The sequence below is a fragment of the Haliaeetus leucocephalus genome, unplaced genomic scaffold (assembly GCF_000737465.1).
Source record: "Haliaeetus leucocephalus isolate CR32 unplaced genomic scaffold, Haliaeetus_leucocephalus-4.0 Scaffold678, whole genome shotgun sequence".
NCBI lineage: Eukaryota > Metazoa > Chordata > Aves > Accipitriformes > Accipitridae > Haliaeetus > Haliaeetus leucocephalus.
In genome coordinates, this window is record NW_010973114.1 from 3,214,005 (window position 1) to 3,236,148 (window position 22,144).

At 39.7% G+C, this 22,144-nt stretch overlaps 1 protein-coding gene across 1 annotated transcript in view; it reads right to left on the reverse strand.

Annotated features, from left to right (window-relative positions):
• Positions 1 to 22,144, reverse strand: part of SOS2 (son of sevenless homolog 2 (Drosophila)) — a 54,830-nt gene that overhangs the window by 23,639 nt on the left and 9,047 nt on the right. Inside the window, exons 3-9 of the mRNA XM_010579759.1 lie at positions 17,526 to 17,651; positions 14,277 to 14,408; positions 12,301 to 12,465; positions 11,427 to 11,630; positions 9,762 to 9,905; positions 5,231 to 5,341; positions 2,989 to 3,087 (exon numbers count right to left, since the gene is read on the reverse strand). Coding sequence (XP_010578061.1) covers positions 2,989 to 3,087; positions 5,231 to 5,341; positions 9,762 to 9,905; positions 11,427 to 11,630; positions 12,301 to 12,465; positions 14,277 to 14,408; positions 17,526 to 17,651 — 981 coding nt within the window. The remainder of the gene's footprint in view (positions 1 to 2,988; positions 3,088 to 5,230; positions 5,342 to 9,761; positions 9,906 to 11,426; positions 11,631 to 12,300; positions 12,466 to 14,276; positions 14,409 to 17,525; positions 17,652 to 22,144) is intronic.

Below are 22,144 nucleotides of genomic sequence, written 5' to 3' on the forward strand. Positions count from 1 at the left end.
GCGGTAGCAACAGTTTGTAATATAGTAACAGTTGAATAAATACTTTCTCTATCCTTAACAACACTCTGCTTTTTAAAAATCACTGCAGTAAATTTAGGATGTTTTCAAACTGCAACATAAAATTCAAATTTTAAACCTGCAACTAAAGTGATCACAACAAAAGACTCTGTATTTACCATTATTCACTACAGAGTGGTATTTAAGATTTCTGCTCTGCTCCATGCTCGCAAAGTTAGAAAGATTCAAGACAGCCAAGCGCCAGCCTCTGCAGCTGAATTCTAATTCTATTCAGAAATCACTATGGATAAAGGTCAAATCTAATCATTTTCACTGCTAAAATTCCCTAGTTAAAAAAGGCATCGCCTAATATTATCTTTTATGCAGCATCCAGCTGTATTATCCAAGTTAAAAACAAACAGAAGAAACAATATTTTTGCACTATCTGCCAGACTTTATTCTTCAAAGATATGAGGACATTTAAGAATGTGCATGTATAACCTGATCCCATCAATACTAACAGGAGTTATGAGCAGACTCAGAGCCCCCAAGAGACAAGACAGAAAACTCTTGCAGCATTACAGATTTGAAACAGGCTATCAAAACCAAATTCTCTGCTCTGTGCCATGGTTTAAAACAGAAATAGTAGCCACCCTTTCCTGTCACTGAAGAAAAAGCTACCAAGTTTGCATGCAAAGCATTTAACCTTAAGTTTTGAAAACACACAAAACTCTACTCAATAAGGCATATATGTTAATGTTTCCCTAAAAAGCAGACAAACACTACACAGCTTGTAAAATCAGTTAAATGTTTAGATTCTCCCAAAGCTGCACCATATGATTTCATTCTTTGATTTCATACTGATGCACTCCATTTCCCAGCTTTAAGACACAATGGGGTCATTAATTAGCCTGACCTTCAGCATGGTACAGGTCACTAATCCAATTACGTCTTTTAAACGTGAAAGAAGAACATTTTAAGAAGTTCCACAGAATTATCGTATGCAACTGACCCTTACGGAATGGGAAGTTACAGTATTTTGTAAGAGAGATGTTATCTGCAAAGCTATCAGTGCTTACTTCACAGCAAGGCTGGCAGAACCATGCCATGCTTCTGCTGTCATCCTTTAGTTCTTTGATCAGTTTATTTCCTTTTGAAAGATGTCCTTATAGAAACGTAAGCTTTATGAAGGTAAATATTAAAACTATGGCAATGTAAAGTTTCTGTTCTCAATAGAGACAGTACAGTAATCTAGAGAAAAGTTCACTGACCCTTAGGGTTGTTTTGGTTGGGGTTTTTTTTCAGCTTTGTTAACTGTTTTCTAAACTGACTATCAACAGAAATGCTTAAAGATTTAAAATTTATTGAGACCACTTGGATCTAAACCTGTCTACAAAATATTGGTAATCCATACATTGGAGATGTGTGATTCATGGGTGAAAATAAATCATGCTTCTATCTACTTACCTAAATCAGGATATGTAAAAAAAAAAATCACAGCAGACATAATGAAAACAACACTAAACTTAAAAAAAAAAAAGTGCCAGATATTAACTACAGACCTGGTCTTAAAATGATTGCTATTTTTTGGCTTGAGATTATTCCGAGAAAATTTTATATTATATTATACGTAAGTTCTATGTTGCAAAGTTTCCTTTTCTTTCTTTGTAGAATTAAATCCTTTGAAATACAAAGGAAGACTATATAACACACTTGTACAACACTGCTAGTATCACTTTTTACACTGGGAATTTAAAAGTGTAATTTCTGTTGCTATTTCAAAATGTCAGCTATAGCCACAGGATATTTCACCTGTTTAATTTAAGTATATCCCAGTTAGTTAATAATTCAGTTACCCTTATAAGCATTACAAACTTTCCCAACACAATGGGGCAAAGAGAAACTGTTTTTCATTATCCTCAACTACTTAAACAAAGCTCTGATCTAAGTATTTTTCAAGATAATTGCATTTTCTACAGCAACATTATTTTTCTTATTCAAGAATGATTATTATAGATCTCAGATGTTAAATTTCTGCTGACTGCTGGCCTCTCTTCTTGTAACTCACAGCAAAAACATTTGCTTGTAAGCAAAAAGATACATGCTTAGTTACTTTTTGGCTTTTAGCTGTTATACCCAAGGGAAATATCTACTGATGTTAACCACCTTGCTAGCACACATCACAATAAAATATGTGCCAAGTGATCTGTGGTCAAACCAATAGAGGCTGTTCTAAAATAAGTAATGCCTCAATCGGCAGAATTGCTCATAAATACAGACTAGATGCCAACCTAAACAACTTGTATGGTAGGACCCCCTGTATGTCCTACAGGAATAACTTTTTATCATCTGAATCAGAATTCCATAAAGCCTGACATTTCATCAGTGTAATTTCTTAGAAGACAGAAAATAAGAAAATAGTAGTGCCTATTTTCATTCCTCCTCAATATGCAGAAAGTGTGGTATGCTATGAAAAATGATATTTTTTGCTGTACCTCTTCCATTTAGGGCTCAGGACAAATGATTGAACATTAAGAACAGATTATTCTGACTCTGCTGAAAGGAAGTGCCTCCCCAACCCCCAAAGTAAGATCAGCTGTGCTGCAACTGGAGTGTGACTTGAGACTGAGAACACTGATCTGCATTATGCCTAGCTTTTTCTGAACAGACAAACAAATTCAGAAGTCAAGGAAAGAAGAAATTTGATTTGCATATCAAATTTTTAACTGTATTAGAACTCAAGTTTAATAAAGGTTTATTTAATAAAATAGTTACTTCAAATGTTCATATCAGAGCAACAGATGCTTTTGCAGGTTTTTTTTTTTTACATGATTTTACTTTTCAGACATATAGTAACTGGTGTCAAATTAATGTTTTCATTTCTTTCAGTGTTCAGAAGCAGTACTGAAAATCTAATCACCTATTTAAAAGCTCAGATTCTCCACATTAAGAAATGTTTTTGGCAGGAAACAAGAGTGTGGCTTCATTTACCTGTAGTAACTCAAAGTAGTGCAAACAATGATAGACTGGGATAAGCATGAGTCGTGGGAGGACGTATCGTACAGCTTCTTTAAACCCTTCAGCAGTAGACTGAAAAGGAAAAATAAACAGGGTTACTTGCACTGAAATACTCAAAATGGTACTGGACAAGGGCCTGAGGTTAGTACTGCTTTGAGCAAGATGGTTGTGCTAGACACATCCAGGGTGTCCCTTCTGATCTACGTTACTCTATGCTTACATCTAGTAGTAAGGAAGACAATAAAGTTTGAAAAAACATTTTTTTTTGTCCAATGAGACTCTGTAAGATTCAGAGACACTTAAACGGTCTGACATCAAGCAAACAGAACCTGTAAACGCCCTCTTCCAGGCACTGCAAGCACGCTTTTGCAAACAGCTTCGGGTGGATTTTGATCCATACTCACTAGTAAACCCATAGCTCTGAAAACACCCCTAACCCTCCCAAGAAATGCTAGCACAATCTGTCTCCTTAAATTGGTAACCAGTTGGATGGTCCATATTTTTGCCAGAAGTAGCAAATCAAATTTAAGAAGCTAGAGGACCAAGTTACCTACAAGTCATTTTAAAAGCATCTTTTAATTGACGTAGAGGTGCTCGTATCGCAATCCCTAGCACCTTTGTGTTTCAGCACTGTCTGCAGAACTCAATTAATAGCATTAGTTCAAGGTGACAACACCTAAAAAATAATGCACTGACTACGGCTAAGCTGCACACCTTATTCCCCAGTCAATAGCCACATCTCAGAATGCAGAAAATGCTTGAATATACTTTGAAAAAGGCTTATACCCATTTCCAAAACAACACATTTTACCCTGGACCACAGTTTGCTGCAGAATTTAAAGAAAACACTGGAATGTTAAAGACCAGTCAGGACTCCCATACAATCTAATAAACTTGTCACCAACTTCCCTCTAATGTCCTTTTCTCCAAATTATGTATGCTGTGCTTCAATTTATATCCAATGACACCACAGAAACATGGAGGTCTCATCAAGTACTCAAGAAATTAATGTTAGTATCTCCTCTCCCTCAGAAACTGAGTATCACAAGTTTAAGACTTTGAAAATGAGTTCAAAATCTTTTCCCATTCCCAGCAGTTAACTTAATTCAGGTTGTAAGATGAGGAGAGGTTTTAAAGGATGGTGAAATCCCTGCCATCTTCCGTATCAAGATAACTATTGAACAGAAACTGAATTACCTGATCTCCTTTTTGGAAATGACCTCTCCCCCCTGTTTAAGACTTCTGGCTGCATCTCTCTGCAATTGCCAGAGACAGCTCATATACGTCCCATGGCCCAGAGCTCGGACCTCCGCCTTCGCTCCACAGCTTGGAGAAGCGTGAATGAACATCCCTAGGAAAGCCCAAACCTTTCTATGGTGAGTAGAGTCAGAAAGGAGACCAGATGCACTGTCAAATAACTCAGTTACCAATTTAATCTGGAATAGGGCTTTGGGCTTTAAATTTGCTAGGGAGGTAGGTAAAGGGCCTTATTTTATTCATGAAGTAGTATTTAAGAGCGAGATGATCCAGCTTACCAAGCACTCAGAGCTGAAGAGGAAACACTCACCCTGAATGAACGGCTCAGAGGAATCTCGGCTTGCAGACATGGGCCCCAGTGAACCGTACAAACTAAGCACTACTACAATGGGTTTAGCTGGGAGCACCACTGACCAAACACTTACTCAGCAGCTTCTCTAAGTGCATTTCTAAACACAAGCTCCGTCTTCTGAACAATAGTCTTTAATACATCTGCCACGTTGGCAGAAGGAAGTAATAAAAAAATAAAAATATTACAGACGATCTTGCTGGATAGTCCTATTAAAGAAATGATTCAAGAAAAACTGCCATTCCCAGCCTCAGTGCTGAACAAGGGGGCCTGGGATATGTATGGAAGAAAATGAAAATGCTGTGCCTGGGTGCCTGTGTTTGGTGTTAAAAGGCAAAACAGAAATAGAAGTGGCAGGTATGAGAAGTCACGCTCTATTCTCAAGCCATAGAGTCTGTTGAGGACAAAAAAAAACCTGCAAAAGACTCATGGATGGGTCAGAGCTATATCTAGTTTTTCAGGAAGAGGCAGAGTCCAAATATCTTACACTGAGGAAAGGTCAGAATCTAGAGGATTTCTTCCTCAGTAGGAAGTAAAGAATTACTGAAAAAATTCAAACCTTTGAAATACAAGAACTAAAGCAGTTCAGTATTTCTCATTTGCACTCACCTGAAAGTGGAGAGCAACAGCAGGTTTTGCCATTAAGTTATTAAAATGCTCATGAAATTGTGGAGAGAGAATATCCTGGGACAAGGTTTCATATGGATCAAAGGCTTGCTCCTAAATAAAAACAGAGAATTATATACATACATGAAGGAGGCAAGATATTTCTGTCCTAGCTGGTACAATTAATTCCTTTAATAAGCTGATACACAAGTGGAACTTTTCAAGAAAAAGATCGATTTTGCAAAACAAATATTCAGTAAACCACAACCCTTCTTCACTTCCAAATTTTAAAAGCACACAACATTTTCTCAGCATTCCTCAACCTCACCATACTTAGCACTAACACAAAATCTGTTTTACTGAATCAGTGGGAACCAAGAGAAGTTTCTGCTTTCAGCCCACCCACATTTCACACAGAATAGCAATTTGACTCCTCTCTGTCAATAAAGAATGACACTTCAGAAAGAAGTGCAGGTAAAGATGAACTTTGGAGACTGTCCCAAGGAGGCATTGTTGTACCACCACCATTTCAGGGTACATCACGTAAGAATGGTCAGTCATAAGCACTGGACTTCTGCTCACTTCTCTGGCCGTGTTGGAAGGCTGGGAAAATATCTCTGGGAGAAAGCAGCTAGTCTGGAAAGAGTCTGAGAGGGAAATGTTCTAACGACACCAAGGGTTTCAGGTGCAAAAATTATGGCTCTGGACAAAGTATCTGTCTGTGATTCCATAATATCAGCTACAGCAGGACGGGATGAAAACCTGACTGTACATGAATCTGCAGGAATAATTTATGACTGCTCATAGATCACCTGCTCCAAAGCCTGTCAGGCTGTTCCCCAGTCTCTGCAGATTCATTGGCCTGAATCACTCATGAATCACCAGGTTATCCGGTGCTGATGGCACAATGCCCAGAATAAGCTCATACCTCTTTTCACCTTAATGCAGAAGTGCTTGTCAGAATACAGGCTGCAGGATTTGGGAGTACCAAACACCACAAAGGCTCGTTTGAACATTCAGGTGAAGTCTCAAGTCTTCCATCTGCAGGGGGTCCAGGGGATTTCTTACCTTACTCACGGGGCAGCTGCAATTAAACTCTTTGTGGGGAGGAGAGGCACAGAATGCATGCTCTTTTCACATGCAAATTGTAATCATCACTCTCAACTCTCCTCATCAAGTTCTAATCATCGCTGTCCATTCGCATTAGATTGTATCTCGGAGGGGGGACGAAACGGGGGGAAGGTTTGGCACTTCAGCAGCAGCAGCTGAAGAGAAATGATTAGACACTTCTAACTGAACAGGCTGGTTTCCTTAAGCAGAATCTGAATCCAGTTTACAGCCTGGTTGGTTTTTTTTTGTTTTCGGGTTTTTTTTTTTCGTTTACTCCACATCTGCCCACTACCTGCAAGCATACCATAGAGGGGTCTTATTTTACAGCATCCAAATTAAAGACAGGGGACAATAATACCGCATATAGAGTTTGTCTTTGCCATATTAGCCACGAAAAAAATGAACATAAACCTCTGCAGAAGCAGTAAGTCAGCCATGGGGTGTGGGTTCAGCTGCATCCAGAGGTAGTAAGCACGAATGGACTGATGGCTGCAGCTGCTCCACCGGCTCGGTCCACCGCTCCACAGGACACAAGCAGAGCGCAGAGCTGCAACTGCTGCTCAAAATGTAATCTTGCGTACAAATCTACTGGGGGAGCCAGACCAATACATATTTATTCTGCACTGTCTTTTTAAACTTTTCACTGCATTTCAGAAGTGTTTTCAGTTTCTTCCACTCAGACTTTAATCAGTATTTTTAATTTTTGGCTTTGTTTTTTTGAATGCAAGATTGAAACTAACTGCATTAGGTATCTTCCCCACGAGACTAATAAAAAAAAGGGGGGAGAGGGGGCTTACACTTGCAATGTTGCAAAAGTTACTGAAACATGGAGACATTAACTTGATGCCCATATAAATTATCTTAATGCAGCATACAGTTCTGGACTGGTGTTTATACGTTTCAGCCCCTTTTGCTGTAGCGCACTGGTTTCTACCTTTTTTGCTTTGTGGATACCTAAAACTTCTCCTATGGAAATGCAAATACCAGCATAACAAATTTACAACCTACTGATAATAACCTTGCTTTATTAGCTGCCTTCTGAAGACCACTTCAAAGTAGCACAGAGACCCTCTGCCCTCGGTTCTGAGGCTCTCCCGCCACTAGCTCAACATCACTGAAGAGATTATCTCAGGTAATCATTAAAACACATTGCAGTAGTTAGAATTGTAAAAGTTACCGCCAAGTAAAATTTTTTTTACCAGCAGATTAACAAATATCCATCTCCCACTCATATGCGTAAGGCATCAAGTTTTTGAATTTCCTCCACACCAGGAAAAAAATGTTCTGTTTTCCCTGTACTTCCTTATCTCAAAAGCACGACAATATTTATGTTTAAACCTTCCAGAGAACTGATGCAGAAAAACAGACAGAGCAGGAAGACCCCAGCTTGCAAGGGTTGTTTGTTTCCAATTATCCTTCCAAATAAGTTGAAGGACCTTTATAATGGAAACACTAAGTGAACAAGCCTGGCAGTCAGATAGGCAGAGCAAAACTTCACTTTCATATCTCTCTTTTAATGATCCCTGTTGCAAATACTCACAGAAAGATGATCTCAACATGTGAGATGATCAAACGAACAGCCTAGTTAATACAGAGCAAGACCTCCTTAACGGAATTATTAAATTCAAACTTACTCCCTACATAAAAAGGTTTGAAGAATAATCTGTTCTTAATTTCCTATTTAAGTTTTTCAGTTAATGAAAATCAGGTGAGATTTTTACACATTGAAAAGGATTTGTTTCCTTTAAAGCACAGGATGCCTAAGAGTAGCTTTTGCAATAAACTGACATAGATATGTTTTCCAGGATAGTGCTGTACTATTTCAAATTTTAAGTCTTTTTTCAATTTTAATGTAACAGCTGTTTACTTTATTTCATTGTTCAAATGCTTCTCCTTATCATTATATAAGCAATTATGCTTTAACAACTTAAGAGCTAACACCTTGTCAACTGGACTTTCCTACTGATACGTCACATGAGTGGTTTATTGAAGTAATGCCAGGAAAACTTTATCTTTACAGTATATTCATAAGAGTGGCACATGGGCTGAAGGACCTGTATTCTTCATACCCACAAAAATGTAATCATTTTCCAAATGGTACTGCTGTGTTCATGCAGTCCTCAGATTTTAAAAACTGAACATACGTAAAAGTGAAATGGAAGTTTTATGGGTTGTCATTTTCTTCATAAACATCGTAATTTTAAGATAAAACCCATAAACTTCACATTCACCATGTGGTTCATCCAAGCTATTCTCTCTTGGGCCAGAACATCTCATTTGACTTCCTCTGCCATACAGTCAATATGGTTTACATTTTGGTTCAGAAAAACTGGGCTCAATACCCCTCTCAAGAAAAAGCATACTCCATTTAGCATGTCCAAAGACAGCAAAAACTCCACACCTACCTTGGTAATTTGTTCCAAGAGTTAGCTCCCCTGACAGTTAGCGAGGTGTGGTACATTTCTAAGCTGAACTGTCCTCTTGCCTTTCAGATACTGCTTTTATTGCTGTGCACCTCTCTGCTGAATTCCAGAGTCATTTTCTACTCTATTTTCAGGTCATGAAGGTACCTATATACCTATCCTGTTTTGACTAAACTGAGCTCTATCTCACTGTAAAGCACCTTCTCAAAAACTTCAGTTTTGTGACTCTCTTCCGTAGCCCTTCTAGTACTTCAATGCCCGTTAAAAAAACAAACCTGCCAAAATAATTGTTAATAATGTTCCAGTACGAGCCACAGCAAATCCACATGCAGTGTCTTCCCTTATTCCTACTCTTCAATATCTATTTTATAGGTCAATGGGTATCGATAGCACTTTTGCTACAATACTGAACAGTAAGTTTCTCTTCAGTTGCACGGCTGTTTTGATACTGCATTCCTTCCCAGAGTCATTGCTTTGCAGAGACATTGCCCATTCCAGATGTACAACAATGCATTTGCCTGAATTAAGAACACATTTTGTTTGAGTTAGCTCACTGTCCAGAGTTATGCAAGTCACTCGTCTTGCAGATCTACCTCTAGCTGCTATGATTTTTGGTAGCCCTGGGTCTGACACCAGTGCCTACAAAAATCAAAGCACCACTTTCTTTCAGTAAGCAATCCCAGGTAGTTACTTTTCAAATCCACATCCCTACAGGATCATAGCAATTAATTTCCACTCTGAAATAAGCTTTTAGTTTTGTGCTTACCTGCTTGATACAGTTTCTGTGACGAGTAGAAAAAACACTTTAGCTTAACCTACTAAAGAATGCATAGGGAAGATCTCTGTTCAGAGCTTACTGAAAGGACATTTTACAACTTCAAATTTATTGGAGATATCAGAGTCATCACCAAAAGTTTACTAAGAAAATAAAACAATCAAAAAAAAAACAACCCACCAAAACACACCACTTCTCCCCCCCCCCAACCAACAGAACACCATACCTCTGCAAGATCCTCAAAGCAGCTGCCAGCCAGAGGATGAGGACTACTTTCATCAGTCATTTCAACAGTATCCTCAATCAACCCTAAAAGCTTCACTGTCAGCTCATGAATATCCGAAATGTTGCTAAATATCACATCAATATCCTGTAAACATAAAACTTATCTTAGTACTGTTCAGAATAATTTATTTTGCTTATGTAAATATCAGAGCATTTTTTGTGATGTCTGAACCAAGAGGTAAGTGGAGAGGAGCCAACAAAAAGCTAGGAAGAAAGTTAAGTTGCATGGTCTTCCCATCCCTGCAGGCTTGCCTGGGCACATCCAGCCTTGCACAATTCTCACCCCGACGAAAGAAAGCACACCATCCTTCCCAGGCTGGAGCAGCAGCAGTCCCGGGACAGGCTGTTCAGTGCTTTGGACAGAAATGCCTGGCCTTTTCAGCCACAACTCACAGCTGTTATTTTCCCCTCTGCTGATTCTTGTCTCTCAGAACACAACAGGAAGGAGGCAATTTAAAGCAGCTCCAAGGTCAGATCCTCTAAACCGCAGGTAAAACTTAAGCAGCTACTTGGCTGCCTTAGCAGAATACTACCTGGGTACGGAGGAGAAATCGGCAGCTTCCTTTTCCAAATTCTACTTTTAGATTTTTCAAATCCACACACGGCAAACACACCCAACTAGGCAGCCCCTTCCAATGACCTGCATTCTTCTTCTGACCCCTCTGAAACACACTTCTCGGAAGCCTTCGCTGCCCCAACCTTGGGTCTTGACCTCCTGCCAGTGCCAAGACCATGGCAATCTCTTCGTGGGAACAAGCAATCGCAAAATTTCTCATACCAATTCCCATATAACAGAAGAATATTCCTCAGCTCCAGAATATCACTCCCTTCTCCTCCCATCATCTTCGTCTGAATTCTGTCCCCACATTTGCACAACCCTCCAATATCCTATCAGCTACTGACGAACCTCCACACCCAGCTGTAATGGGACTGTCTCCCACTGCCTCTCTTTTTAACCTGCTGGTATCATGTAAAAATCCCAGTTCAGGTTCTGCTGGCCCAGTTCCCTTCTCCTTCCTCCCACAGGAAGGATGCACCGATCTCTCATGATTACTCCTTCTCTTACAAGATCTGTGCTTTCTTTTTAGACTCCAGCATCCTGAAAACAGAATTTGCCACACAAATTTCAATCAAATACTTCAATCATTCATCAAATAGAGATTCCCTTCACAGTCAGCCACACGCTAGAGAATCCAGAGCCAAGGGCTGTTTTACTTGTTGTTTCTGCAGATAGGGGTGCCCTGGGGTAGCCTTCAACTGTCAATTCAAGCATTCATCTGCACTCACTGTACATGCTGTTAGATAACTGTTAATTTTTGTGTTAAGCAGAAGTGTAACTATTACCTACATGAGCAAAGGACTCTGGCTATTGCCGGCATCCATCAGGGAATCATGTCCATTAAGCTTCACTCTGAGAGCAGCACTCTTCATACTATTAATGGCAATTCCTCCATTTTATTTCATATACAGTCAACACTCATTATGCACTGACATACAATAAATCAAATTTAATTTTACCTCCAACACAGTTAATGTAAAATTGATATGTTATGGCTGCTAATAGAGCAACTAGCATTGCACATCAATAAGCTATTAAAGGACTTACATTAGGTGTGAACAATTTTCTGTTTGATAGGAAAGCTTCCCGAAATACTTTTATTATCAGATTCAACTCCCGCAGATATTGCCTTTCTTCTGCAATTTCGTTTCTCACTAGGTCATAGTAGTTGAGTTCCCCAGAAGAAGAGGGTTCGTCTTCACAGAGAGAAACCAAACCAATGTCATCCTGATCAAACATATCCATCAAAACCTAGCAAAGAAATTTAAAAAATTACATGCAAGCCTGATTTTTACACTTGGCTCAAGCTCAGCTATTTCAATGTGTTCAGAGAAATCCTTTGAGTTTTTAATACAATACTTTCTGTGATCACTTTCACAAGGGAGTAATATTTAAACTTTGGCAGCAGCAGGCTGGATCAGTTGCCAAAGCCATTTTCCCCTTTATAAGTTAGTACGACCTAGAAAACAAGTTACAATTCATGCAGAACCAACTTTGAAAACAAGGCATCTTGCATAAGCCTTTGACAAAACCCTCCTGATAAAGATAAAATTAAACAAAAATGTTTCTCATTTTTATGAGCATGAAAACTAAATGTCTTTTCTGTATTATAAAGAAAGAAAGCATCATCAGGAGGACAGTAACACAGCTGAGAAATAAAGGACAACATCATTTTCTGTCCTTGCATTGTTCTGTATGAGCTATTACTGTTCCAAAACTTAACAGGCTTAACTTAAACTTAAGTCTTTACTGTGACAGGTCTGGCATGAATAAGGAGAGAAACTTCTGCATATGAATATGACCATTTTCTGCTCTCCTATCCTACTTTGGATATATCGTCTAAAAAAAAAAAAAAAAAATCATCTCTAGTATCTACCTATCTACCTTTGTCCAAAAGACTATTTTAATCTCAACTCCTTACCTTATCAGCACACATTGATACTTTTATGTCCTGCTGGGAGATCTCAAAGTGTCGTATATTGAAAACATAGTTTCCAGCCAGCTTTAAAATATCAGCTGAGATGTATTCTAAGACAGCCACAATATACAGAGAGACATGGTAATCTACTTTATAACCTAGGACCTCCTGCAAATTGAAAACAAGAGAAAAAAATGCTATTTATTCCAGGAATTCATTCGGAATGACAACTAACACATTGAGTTTTCTACTGAAATTGATCTTGTCTGTGTTGATAATTTACAGTAATGTTAATCGGCAGGGCAAAGGGCATCAAATGGAAATTTGATCAGCTGCCTCAAAGGAAATGCTTGCAAATACTTCCTTGTGCTATTTTGCCATATACTGACAGATGAAAAGCTATAGAACTTTCAATAATCCTTCCTCTAAAAATGACAGTCCTAAAAATAGGGTTCCTTCAATGAAGGGACTTCACTGGAACCACTCTTGTACTTAAATTTTAGTCTATATGTATGCTTATTGCAGAACTCTGGCCCTAATCTGGACTCTTCAGAAAAAAGTATGCTTTATTTTGAATTGTTCTTGATGAAAAGTTGTCTTCATGAAACTACAGACTGTACATTCAACCTGTTATGTACTGTGATCCATTTTAGTCCATCCTTTACTAAGCTATCTGCATCTTGTATTACATAAAATAATAATTTAATAATCAAAGTCTGAACAGAGAAAAACCAGGATGAATGTTGCACGTTCTTCTTGTGACACATGCTCCATGTTCTGCAGAGAGTGTACCACACGGCCTCTTATCTGTGACAGGACCGTCAGGAATAAGTACAGCTAAGTTCATGCATTTGAATAAGGTAGTCTTGTTCTTACCATATTTTGATGCATCTTCTAAAAATCAGATTCTGTGCCTATGTCCACACATTTATAAACCAGGCTTCATAAAAGAAAGCCAGCATTGTCTAGGAAGATCTTACTTAATGCCGTTTTTCTTAACATTTCTTCCCCTCTCATTAACTGTCACAAACTGAGACATTGCATATAAGAATACAGTGACTACACCTGAAAAAGTGCTTTAATTTCTGCTTATGCTTGAATAACGTTTTCTCAATGCAGCTGGAAACTCTGGTGCAACAATGCCACCACTGGAGAAAAGCATTTTTTAAGCTGTGAATGAAAACCAAAATAAATAGAAAAAAGAAATACCAAAAAAGAGCAGTGTTTGAATCAGACTGAATCTATTGATTCAGCACTGATCTAAAAGTGATTAAACACTGATCTAAAAATCAGAGTACTGTTTTATCATTAAAAAAAACAAAACCAACTCTACAGGGGCACAGCATGAATACATGCTTACTGTGTGACACTACATCCTGACTGTAAGCAAGGAGCTCTATACCTACTATAAGTAACATGACATCTAAGAACTGAGATGGCCAGTCTCCTCCTCAAAACCCACCAACAATGAAGTCTGTATTTGGTCTTTTGTTACACCTTTGCAGATCTATTGATTTTAAAACCAAGGCATCAGTGACATTCAACGGTAACTGAAAGGACATTGATACACGTTAGTTGACAGTATACAAGGAACGGGATCTGCTTGTTTTCCCTTCTCATATTTTGGCGTCTGCAGCATTTTCAAGCAAATAAAGGTGTCAAAACAGTGCTGCTGAAATAGGTAAGGTATGTGAGGTTTTTTGCATTTTATTTATGTTAAAAACTAACTAGTCATATTTCAAAGTAGAGTAATACATTAACACACTAATGTTTAGAACATGATGAATTTAGGGATCTACTTTTATTACACAATATATTCACCCTGTTCTGTGGTAACTCTTTACCCTTTCAGCCAATATGAGAAACTTTCCTAATTTCACACAAATTGAAATGCTTTAAAGGTTATGCTGAAGGGCATAATACAGCTGGGGGTGTGTGGTGGGCAGAAGTAGCAGTCATCAGGTTCTTGGTTTAAGTACCTTTAATAAAGGATGTATTTTGTCCACAGGTAGCAGGAGAGGGTTTCTTCTTTTTCGTTTCTCTATAGCAGACTGCGCATCAGCAATCGCCCACTTGTCTATTGGATGAGGAAATGTCTTTTGAACGCGCTCCTGTCCAAACATAAAGAGTGCACTTAGATTAACCGCAGGAATCAAAGAGAAGTTTAAAAAAAAACAAAACAGCAAATTACTTCCCCTGTAGTATAGACAATTATCCTCCTCCTCAGTGTTTGCAACACATTTTCCTAACTGTTCTCTCCTTCTTACCCAACTCAGCTTCACTCTTTTCAATAATCCCAAACAACCTCCCTTCCCTAAGCATGAAGAACTCCTTCAAATCTCCTGAAACAACTCCTGCTTTATGATCTTTACATCACAAGAGCAGCAAGAAACCTTAGCTGAGACCAGGAGCCCAAAATATAAACAACATCAGGAAGCACTAAAAAGCTTACAGTATAAATGAAAAAAACCCACGTTGGTATTGTTCCTATTTCATAAAAGAGTGTAACTTGTCCTACATCAGATCAAGTTTATGGCAAATGAAAAACAAGTGCAGGATCTTCTAACTAGGAGGAAGACTGTGATTCATGAAAAAGGCTGGCTATAACACTTGGGACTCCTCAAGCCCACACAGGAGCATCTTCCCCACTGCAGAACCACTCACAGTGTCTGCAGTTTACAGCCCTCACTACCATGGTAAGCTGTATGCAATTTCAGGTTACTTTTATACAGATTCACATTGCAACAGCTGCTATAGAAACAGGCGAGATGACCCCCACAACAGAACAAACTGCTTTGGGCAGCAGTCCCCAGCTAAACACGTGCAAGACCCCAATCCTGCTTTCCATGAAGTTTTCCGGGCTTCCTACGAAGTTCTGCGGGCTTCCCACTGCAGCCCCTGTGAGCTGAGGAATTAAATGCTGAAAGAACGAGTCTAAACTGAACTCTGATGACTGCTTAAGTGACTTTGGAAAAACAAGTTTTTTTAAGTTAGCTCAGGGAGGAGTACCAATCACCTCCTGCTGCACAGCCGACTACGTGGCCCTTACTCCACCTGGCATTGCCAAGCAGGTGCTGTGCCGTACCCCCCTCTGTTTTGGAACCGTAACGTGGGCCACGCGGAGGCCTGCATGGGTGGTAACTCTTACAGGAGAGATTTTGTAGATGAGCTGAAGAACGAGCCGAGAAAAGTGGTGAAAACTGTGTGTGTCTCTTATGAAAAGATTTTTGCACACATTCTGAAATTTAACAGGAGGCCTGAGGTTTTCTTTTAAATATTTGCACGTGGCCGTTTAACGCTCAACTTTCTGCGTCAGCTGTCTGTGCCAGGTAAACACACGGTGACCTTTTCTCTTGGACAGCAGCCGAAAGCTCTGGGCTGGTTCACCGAAATTAATTTTCCTTGAGATTCTACCAGAAGATCGCCTGCAAAATGGACGTAACGTGGCATTCAGCTGTCCTTCAACTTAACAGCGCACTTCACGAGTAACACACGCCTTTTGTGGTTGGACTTTACTGATTACCAGTGTTTTCTTGGGAACAATTTGAAGGGCTTTTTCTATTTATAAAACCTTTATAATTTGAGATTTTAGACCTTGATCTGCAAATACTTAAGTATAATATTATGCACAAATAGCTCCATTAACTCCAGGCTGTTATGTAAATATCTGCATGATAAACCTTAGAGATCACAGCTCTCATGTTTTCTCTTAACAGCTAAAACCAGCTGAGGAACAGAGCCAAAAGCCTTCATTTGTGGATCTCGGATGCCTGCTGGCAGCACAATCTCACCCACAACCCGTAACACAAAACTGAATTCTACTTTCCCTGCTCTGCAAGAGCCTGAATGTATTAACCTACAGAACAATAATGTTTTGGGGAACCTGTTACCACTATTTAGACCTGGCTCTGCATTTTTTAATTAAATAACTGTTGTATTGTCAAGTGCAACAATGTTTTATCACTTACAGCTTTAAAATGCCAGGTATATTTAAAATACAATACACAGGATTTAGTGTTTGCTGTGATACTCATAACCACAGTACAGAGAGTTGTCAGTTATCTCAGAAGGGTGCCTGTATTATGTGCAATTTTGCACACAGTAATTTGTGGAGCATACACATACCCAAGGAAAACTATTAATTCGTAAGTACACAGGGTAATTTTATGAACTTATGACTCAGAAGCAGAAAGCTATGGAGTTGGTGTGTAGAACAATCAGTGCTATCTCAAACTGTCCTGTGTGTTGAAGGGTTTGATCAGCTGGGAACTGGAGAAAGAACGTGGAATTTCTCAGCTCCACATCTAAAGTTCAAATCCAGACTCAAGGGAGTAACAATCCTGAGACCTATTAAGGGACTATCAAGTTTTTTGCTTTTATTTAGTCATACTATAATCTTTATGCATCAGTATTACAAAATACATTAATCATAAACCAAAATTAATAATTAATGAATTAACTCAACGTTGAATAAAGGGCAATTGCTGCATCTAATAAGAATCTAAAACCCCTCAGGCAATTATTTTCTAAAAATATGGGGTTTTTTTTTATTATTTCCATGACACACATATGGAATATTAGATGAGAACTTCATTCTGGTTTAGGCTGAAAATCCTAGACATATAGATTGATATAAAATTAATACTCTACAAAGCTATAATGGGTCACAGCTACATGAAAGCACTTTCTCCCTCTAGACTGTATACTGAAGCGCACTCCATTAAAGCCCTCATTTTGAAACCGATGACACAAAAGCAGACAGCTGCAATAATACAAGAGCCTCAGTGAGTTCAATAAAGTTCCAGGAACATACAACTCTATTCCCTCAGCTGCGCAATCCAGGCCTAACAACAGTAATCTTTCACTCCACCATTTACTTTTTTTTCCTGTATATTTATGTCAATGAGCAAGAAAACTTGCAACGCCCTTACATTCTTAAGTCCAAGGTGTATTTGAGCAGCAAAAATCCTTCAAAGTATCCTGCATTTATAAAAATAATGCTGAAAGAAAAAATTCCCACCATTTCTATTCTGAAGCCCTGTATAGGAAAATGAGTTTCCAATTAAGCTTGCTCTGTGAAATCTGAATACTGTATAATCTTTTAGCATTAATAGGCTCTGCTCTTCAGATTCACCTTGCTTTAACTTCAGCCAACACTGCTCAAAATATAGTAGCTCATCTTAGCGATTCTGCAAGCAAGCACTTGGTTTTCCAGTATCTAGTCTTACCTCTACATCTTGGACAGTCCGTGGCTGAGCAATGCATAGTTTGTTTAGCAGCTGAAGTATCAACTCTTCAATGTAATAGAGGGAATCTTCTTTTGCTGAAAGGTTTGGGTGAACCTGTTGCTGAACCTGTCCAAAAGAATTAGAAGAATTAGGGGTTTTTGCCATTTAAAGCTGTACAGAAGGAAGAATTGGAAAAAAGAGTACTTCTATACTGTAGTGCTGCAAATTTGCACACTTCCAGTAATTTCCTGCAAGTTTTCCTATGTAGTTAAGATGGCAATTCCTATTCCTGCGAAGTTGGCATCTCTATTCAATTAAAAACTAAGTGTTTAGCCTTTACGGTGGGCAAGAAATTTCAAGCCAAGGCAGATTTCTGCCAATGATGCAGTGAAAACAATCACTTTTGGTAATTCTGCAGTTATTCATCCACAGAATGAGTAACACACAGTTATGTTACTAACCCCGCTAATGAGCACTGGGTGACTGTGAACAGAGAAGCAGCATGGACCCACCAGAGGAAAAGACTTAACAAGCAAGGACACCAGGATAAGGGAACTAACCAGTCTGGCAGGGAGCTGAATTAATGCGCTGTCAAAACCTGTGGCAATAAAAAACCCATGGCCATGACACGGGAGAAGGGCAGGAACAACTCTTTGAGATGCCTCAGAGCCAGAAAACTAACTAGAACATAAAACACTGTCTGAGGCATAGGAAGAGACATGTGAAATACCTGCAACAGAGTGGGAGAACCTAAGGAAAAGCATGAGTCAAAATTCAGGAGTGTCAAGACTAGGAGACGTGCTGTGAGAAAGGCTGACTTCCACCTCCCTTTAACGCAAGGCAGGATAATGCGTTTTATCTCACTTTACGCAGATTAATCACAGCTCTTGTTTCCAAGGCTAAGCTAGACCAGGCAACCTGAAACTGGCAACCTCAGCATGTGCCCACACAAGCTGAAGGGCCACAACTAACTCACCCAACGTGGCTGTTTTCCTACTCAAAATCCCCCAAACCCACCACACCCCCCCCCCTAAAAAAAAAAAAAAAAAAAAAAAAAAAGCACTCAAGAGTGAGTATATGTACTCAGTTTTCCCTGGCAGCCTCTCAATCAGGAAAGCACTAACTAGATCTTAAACTATAGCCAAAAGATTCGTAAGTAATACAATCCAGGGAAATTCCCTACTCTCCCCAAACAAATTATATGTTAATCACCTCAAAAAAGTAATCTTGCATACTCACACTGGCATTCTGTACGTGGTTTCAAACACAAGACAAACAGATCAGTAGTTTCTCAGAGGAAGACGGTAACATCTTTGGGTCAATTCTGATCCTCTGAAATACATGCACTCCTCCCTCCAAAGACAACAGGTGAGTCCACAAACACTGGGGGGCTCTGAGGGCCTCCTCCAAATTAAGTAACTAATAATTTCATAGCAATACCTTGGGGGCACTCAATGTGCAGCCCTGCAGGCTTTTGTAAATCGTGCAAAAACAAGACCAAGAAGGAAGTAAGGTGTCTGGCCGGCTTCCTTCCCTGCTGGCCACAGAGGGAGGTGGGCAGAGCTGCCCGGGAGCCGGAGCCACCACAACGAACCACTTGCTGCTCCATCTCCTGCCGTGCCACGGCCCGAAAGAATTGGGGGAACAGGACTGCGCTTTGCCCCCACACCACCACAGAGGAGAGAGGAAGAGCCAGGATGACCAACACGTATGGAGAAAAAGTGAAGATCCACGGAGCGCACCTCTAGAAGGGGCTGGTGCTATGTCTTCAACATCGGAGAAGCAGAGATGATGACTTGGATGGAGAAGTCTACCAACACACTGCTCAAAGACAAGGGAGCGCAGACAGGGACCCACGATAGGAATCCAAATGTCTCAGGGGAGAGGGAAGAGGGACACACACTGAAAATGTGAAAACATACACTGGTGCTGATTGTACTGGAGCTGATAATTAAGGGATTGCACAGTGGTGGTGAAGACAGACTGCCAATAATGGGGGCTCCTATGCGATACCCAGGGAGAGACGCCCGCCCAGGCAACAACACACATTTCTAGTGCTTAATTCTGCACTGGCATCCTTCCTTGAAAAGCGCAAGCGAAGAAACACATTAATAAAGCTGTTGTACACTGAGATGGGAATACACATTCAGCTTCTAATCCAGCTGTCCAATTTTGTTATAGAGTTTCTGTATAGCCCTGTAAGTATCATGTAGTTTCCTGCACCTCTCTGCTTCATATACCTGTTGCACAGCTGACATGTATACAAGATCGAGTACTACTAAAAGAAACAAACGAAAAAAAAAACCCTCAAGAAAACCAAAACCACTCCTTGAAAACACTTACTTAAGACTGCAGGTTTTCAACAATAGTCAGTGCATTTCGTGTTCTTCCTGAACAGGAGAGTTTAATTCACAAAACAATGGAAAACCAGGAAGTGTCAAGTTAAGGTCCCGCCACGTATCTCTTATACGAGCACTACTACAGCAAAAGTGTTAGCTAGCTAACTAGGAAATAAGATGAAATTGTATTTCGCCCCCCAATGAACCCTTAATGATGCTCCACAGAAATGACAAGAACAGGAGCTGTAAGAAGATGAGCAAGGGAAGCTGTGCTCCCCTTAAGAGAAGATGGGGAAATCCCATTTACTGGATCAGATCGCAGCCATTCTCCTCTCACGAGGGTCGCTCATTTTAAAAACAGACATCTCTGCTGCAAAGAAAATGCCTTCGCTTGTAACTAACTTCAGTTCACAGGTCTAAACAGTTCATGCCAGACTTTCCTCAGCCTTCTCAAGAGCATGTGGACATCTAACAAGGCTGAGGACAAGTAGAGGAGCGTGCAGCCCTCTTCAAACCCTGGCAGAGAATCTCAGCTTCATACAATGAACACAAACATAAGTACTGGAGTCAGTTTTGCTTCGAAAGGAGCAAAACTGACAACAAAGCCCAACATTTCTTGGTTGAGACGACTCTTCCCAGAGGATTTAGAAATCAGCTTCCATTTGAAAGGATACCGCCTGCAGCATCGCAGAAAGGTCCCAGAGGTACTCATGCACTCCCTGGCTTTAAGAGAAGTTATTTTGACATAAATGCCGTTATTGAGAAAAAACAATTTCATAGAAAGACACTGTTTTTCATAGCAAAACAAAAAGACAGTTATAAAAGCTGTCCACCAGCTGATCAAATCAGATGCCACTATATCAAGCAGAGAACACTTACGTCTTCACAGTATTCACCTAAACCCTGACTGAAAGGGCTGGAAAAGCAAGGAGAGACTGATAAAACACTGAATGTACAGAAAGAAGTAGGAGGAATTCCTGAGGACATGTTTCTTACAGAAGGTACATTCACTGACTTCAGGTTCAGACTGAAACATCTGAGCACAATTTTACTAGCTGGCATGGAATAATACACCATAGCTAACACAGGGCTAAATTTTGATCTGGCTTGTAACTGCTTCTTTTAAGGGTCAAAATACCTAAACCCACAACATGTTGCATTAACCAGCAAGAGCTCTGCTGCAAGAACTCTGAGCAGAAGGTATCAGAGAAATCAGATTTTTTTAACCTATTTTATCTCCAAAACAACCCAAGTGAAGTGCTTGAAGTCATTAAAGAGGGAGATTAAGATTACCAGGACTATTTTTTACTGTCATTCATACAGGATTATTCCTTCACGAGCTGTTCCAAGGAATAGAAATAACAGATATGAGTCCCATAAGCGTGGCATTTAAACATGGCCTTAAGGCCTGTCTGGGGGACGTGCTTTTATTTTAGATGGGAGTTCCTAAACTGCTCTCTCCCTTGCTCTTCTTTACATCTCCCTACTCTTCCACCCCTCCAACACGTGCATATTTGATGAAAATCCAGCAGCGTCTTCACAGGGGCCTCTCCTTCCCAGGGCTGTAGCCTTCAGCAGGGCTTGCTGAGAGCTCGACTGTATCTGTACAAGCAGCGGCTCAAGAGGTGACCGAAAAACCCCTTAAAGGTAAACTGAGATCTTCCCCTTGGTTCCTCCCGCGAGGCAGGTCCTGCACCATGCCACAAAAGCTTTGAGAAAACAGGCAGCTGCAGAGATGAAGTCAAGCTCAAAATTCCTTCTCAGTGAGATGTTAATAGTCCTTACAGGCCCCTGGGAAGAAGTCTGTTAAGAAAAAATGGGGAGGAAATCTTTTCAAGAAGATAAACAGTATTAGGACTAGAAACAAACTGATCTTATTTTTCAGAGCTAATGTAGTGGCAGGCTTAATTTTGAACTGCAGGAGACCTGGCATGAAGTCTGAATATCAATAATATCTGGACTTGGGGAAATTTAGAAGTCCTGAGCATAAAAGCAATGGTCAAAGGGTTGTACCTGAAACAAAAAAAAGCTGAGGAAAATATTAAGAGTCAAAACTGCAAGTCACTTCTTCTTAGCCTGTACTAATGAGAAAAACCAGCAGTTTGGTTATACTGCCTAAGTATATTTTTACATAATACATATATTTTGGTAATAAAAACACATTCAGAAAGCTCCAGTTGTTCCACAGTAAGCCCATGAGCAAAACAAGAGATTGTTCATTAAAAAAAAAAAACGAACAAAAAACACAACAGAAAAACCCCAAACCCATGACACACACAT